Genomic DNA, 4,807 nt, shown 5'->3' with positions numbered 1-4,807 from the left:
CCTGAAACTTGTGCAACTTAATCAAACAGGCCTTCTCCGTCAAACACTCGCTTACCGTAAAGGCCGATGTAAATGCACAGAGGAATCAAAGTTAACTTTGTTTCTTTGTTTTATATTAGGTTGTGTAACGAGAAGTTTAGTTAATTCGTTATTATCGTGACTACGCGCAGATGTGGAGTAGATTCGTGAAGTAAATTTGTGAATACCCTGGTGTATATATATGCTTGGAGTATGCCTCGTGAATACAGAGGTCCAGTAGTGGGCTAATAGTCGCATAGGCCATTTGGGGAAGGAATAAATGTTCGAATTAATATTTCGTTTTACAACGCTGCATTGGAGCTATTCACGCTTGCAAAATGGAGCGCAAAAGAGTAATAACATGTGAACACAGTATCAGAGAAAAAATTAGGTCTGATTCACGTACAGTTTCTCAAATGAACCTGCAAATAGATCACACCAGACTAAAATCACGAATTCATTCAGCCTGTAGGCTATGCATTGATGTGTACAGAATATAAGATTTTTGCAGGATGTAATATTTTTGTCTGAAGTATGTTTTGGGAACAAAACTTAACAGTAAACATTCTTCAGCAATAGTCCACCAGTCTCTTTTGTGTTTTTATAGTTTTCTTCTGTGATTGTAGGATGCAAAGAAAATATTATTAATGTGAACTTAAGTGTTCCAGTAGGTACGCATTTCCAACAGAATTTTGGAACTTAATCCATAAATGAACATAGAATCGATGAACTTAGGTTTTTCCAACAGGTTTGAGCAAAACTTGTGAAGAACTTTTCATGACTTTTATGTGGTATAGTAGGGAAACATTTAAAGGCTTTGTCTCATAGGTAAAATTCAAGCACTCAAAATGAGTTTTTTACAGGGTTTTATTAATGATGAACAGAATATCTTGTTGACTGCGTATGATATAATACTTAATTCATCACCAAAACTGACAGATAGATAGATAGATAGATAGATAGATAGATAGATAGATAGATAGATAGATAGATAGATAGATAGACAGACAGACAGATAGATAGATAGATAGATAGATAGATAGATAGATAGATAGATAGATAGATAGATAGATAGATAAATAGACATTCTTTCTAACATCAAATGGTCTAGTATTAGTAAACATTGTTGAATGCAGCATGAAATTTGGTGCCCTGCCACAGGTGCCTCTGTTTATTAAAATTTATTTTCTTTGACTCATGTTAACTGTGTTTGCATTTTCTTTGAATAAAGTTTTTATGTATGTATGTATGTACTGTGTTTGTTTGTTTAACTTCAGTGAGCTGTTGTGGGTTATTGACTCCTTTTTCTGGATATACTCTCTCTCTTGTCCTCATATAGCCTGTGTGTGTGTGTGTGTGTGTGTGTGTGTGTGTGTGGTGTGTGTGTGCGTGTGTGTGTGTGTGTGCGTGCATGCGTGTGTGTGTGTGTGTGTGTGTGTGTGTGTGTGTGTGTGTGTGAGTGTGTGTGTGTGAGTGTGTGTGTGTGTATACACACGTACACATACATACATACTTAAATATACACACACTCACATACAATAAAAACATATTTACGAACTTGGTGTCAAGTTTTGTCTGTGTATGAAAAACTCTACACTTCAGCAGTTTTAAGATAAAGCATCACATGGAGAATGTGGTAACAAAGTACTCTGATTAAGGAGAAAGAAAGCAAGTCAAACACTGAAAATAGGTTAATGGTCTAAAGGTTAATGGCTAATGCCTCAAAGATGAAAGTTAAAGCTGTAAACATTTACGGTCTTAAGGATAATAAAAGGTGTAAAAGGCAATCCTATTCATACAGTGTATAAAAAACTTCACCTCATCTTCATTCTACAAAAAGAACCAGACACATTTACCCAGGCACTTTAGAATCCAACATCTCCAAGCCATTCAGCTCCTATAATCTGTGGTATGTGCACATTTTCTTATGAATTTTAAAGCTTAAATCCATACAAACATTAAATATACAATTAATATACTCAAATCATTCAAACAAGTTTGAGCAAAGTGTGTAACGAACTCATCCTTTCTGTGACTTTTGTGTAGTATAGAAGAGAAACAGACAATAGCTTAGCTTCATAGTTAAATGGATGAAGTTTGGGAAAAGGAAAAAATCCTTGATTGGGGTTTTTATGCACAGGGTTTGTTAATGGAAAAACATTATATCAGTTGATTGTCTATGATATAACAGTTCATCCATCAGCAAAACTTATTGGGTAATCTTCAGGAATATCAAACCTGTTCTATTCGCTGAGTATGATCGTTATGTGGCAATGACCAAGTGGTTAGAGAAACAGCCCAATAACTGCAGCCTTGTTGGTTTAACTCCTCAGCATGATAAGTGGGTGCAGATATGCCCCTGAATAACATCCTAAGATCTGCTGTTGTTATAGAGATTTCTAACAAAATTTAGATGTTCTCTTTAGGTTGTTCTTCTTCTTTGTCTTCTCTTATTTCAAAATGAATTTTATTCGGTTAGCGGTTATGTTTCCATAGATAACACCAGATGGCACTATACAAGCAGCGTCTCACTGCTCTGCTGCTCCTGCAGCTAAACCTGCTTGTGAGAGTTGGAACTGAGACAACGACTTCTAACAATCAGAGCTGCCCTGCCTGTGCCGGGGTCCCAGGGACTCCTGGGCACAATGGTCTTCCTGGCATAGATGGGAGAGATGGGAAAGATGGGAGGGATGGAGCTGTTGGACCAAAAGGAGACAAAGGTGACCCAGGTGTGTGTCTCTCTGCAACAGCTCAAAAGTAAAAAGCAGACTGAATGGATACTCAACAGTTATTTACCAGTGAATGTAAGAACATGGTGGTCTGGAAGTTTTACGAAATTCTTTTCATTTTCTGCCCTCCTTGTACTCAGGAATTGGTGTGCAAGGACCTCCAGGTGAGCCAGGCCCTGCAGGTCCAATAGGACCCAAAGGGGAAACAGGAGAGCCAGGTACAACAGGTAATAATGTGTTACGTGTGTCAATGTATTGATTAATCCTAAAACACAATCATTTTCATGATCTTATTATTTAATTTCAAGAAAATTAAACATTTCTCCCACATTTCTTCCTGTGATTTTTATATAACACAATGGCTTTACCACAGTCTTAGAAAGGCTTTACAAGTTGTGTAGTAAAGTAATTGTAAATAATGTGTGAATGAGCTGAGGCAAATCATAATCAGAAAATAATAATCAAGTAAAAATTTCTTGAAATTTTTGAAACATTACAAGCAAACATGGACACAATGTATTCTGTTATTTGTTTTCAGGAACTGTTGTTAATGAGAGTTTGATCACATCTCTTCAGTCAGAAGTCATGAGCCTTAGAGCCAGGCTGTCCCTGATCGAGAAAGGTGGGCTATTATAACTAAATAAGTGACATGATTCATGCTACACTGTTGTCCTACTTTGTAATGGGTAAAATTAGGAATACCTCTCTAATCACTTACCCATACATATCACGCTTTCCTTTACAGCTGCAAATTTCCGCACTTTCCGTAAAGTTGGACAGAAATACTATGTGACTGATGGACTGAGTATGAGTTTTGATGAAGGTGTGAAGTTCTGTAGAGATACTGGTGGAAAAATGGTCTTACCTAGAAATGAAGAGGAAAACCAAGCATTATCTCAAGTTATGACCACCATTGGTTCTTCTCATGCATTCATTGGAGCAACAGACAGGCAACATGAGGGGAGATTTGTTGATATGGAAAACCAGCCATTGACCTTCTTCAAATGGGGTAGCAATGAACCCGGCAATATTGACGGAATAGAAGATTGCGTTGTTGTTATCCCTGCTGCATCATGGCATGATGTTAGTTGTGATTCACCCCGTTTTGTTATATGTGAATTAACCATCTCTTAACCAGTGTGTCAGTGCAATACATTCACGAGGTGTAACTACAGTCAGTTTTCTTTGTGTTTGAATATCACATTTGCCTGAGGAATACAAGTGTGTTCATCAAACATTTGTTTTCCTTACTGAGCAATGTATTGCATATCACATCTTAATTCTGTTTTTGTTTTGCCCTATTAAACATACCCTTCTTGCCGTCATATTATTATTATGTTTCCTTGATACTATTGGTTTTAATCAAATTAACATGACGTCCTATTCATTTCATTACTCATCTGACAAAGTGTCCGACAATGACATCTTGTCTCACAATGGCTAAACGTCCCCTAACTGACAGGCACATACAGCCAACACATCTCATAGGTCCAAACTGTTCAAGATGAATCCAAATGTGTGTACATAATTCCACATTTTTGTTACTTTTGAGGAATGTGTGTAAATGACGCCCTGTGATCTCGGGTAGGCACACATTTCCATATGAATTTTGTAGCTTAACTACCATACACTTTTTGCACATAAAATGACTACACTTAAAAGTTATCTCAAGAAATGATCAGTTCTGTAGATTTTATGCAAAGTGGTGCGCGGATCTGCAATGGTTTTGTTTTGTAGCAAAATGGATGCAGGTTAGGAAAAGAATTTTAAAATAACTTTTTAAAAATAAATTCAAGCACAGTGTTTATTTAACAAGAATGTCAGAATATCTTTGTAAAATAGCTTAATTGCTCGCGTGTGAAAGACTGCCGTACTTCTTTGTAAAACTGAATCTTTAGGAACACCTCACGCTGACTTTATGATTGCGGTTATAAGTGTTACGCCTGAGTATAACGGCTCTCTGGAGATGTATTAGTTCATGAGTCTTTTAATCAAAGGTAGTTTGTAAAACCTGGTCTACTGAGGTTCTACTAAAGTGCTCATCTTGTCCAGCTCAGAAT

At 36.8% G+C, this 4,807-nt stretch overlaps 1 protein-coding gene across 1 annotated transcript; it reads left to right on the top strand.

Moving 5' to 3' along the window:
* Positions 1-2,524: 2,524 nt before the first annotated feature.
* LOC115812136 (mannose-binding protein-like) lies at positions 2,525-3,881 on the top strand. Its single transcript, XM_030774624.1, has 4 exons — positions 2,525-2,747; positions 2,888-2,974; positions 3,286-3,369; positions 3,493-3,881. The coding sequence occupies exons 1-4, from the start codon at positions 2,525-2,527 to the stop codon at positions 3,879-3,881; spliced, it is 783 nt and encodes a 260-aa protein (XP_030630484.1).
* Positions 3,882-4,807: the final 926 nt, after the last annotated feature.

Source organism: Chanos chanos, chromosome 5, assembly GCF_902362185.1.
Source record: "Chanos chanos chromosome 5, fChaCha1.1, whole genome shotgun sequence".
NCBI lineage: Eukaryota > Metazoa > Chordata > Actinopteri > Gonorynchiformes > Chanidae > Chanos > Chanos chanos.
This window is presented reverse-complemented; position numbering and strand designations above follow the sequence as displayed.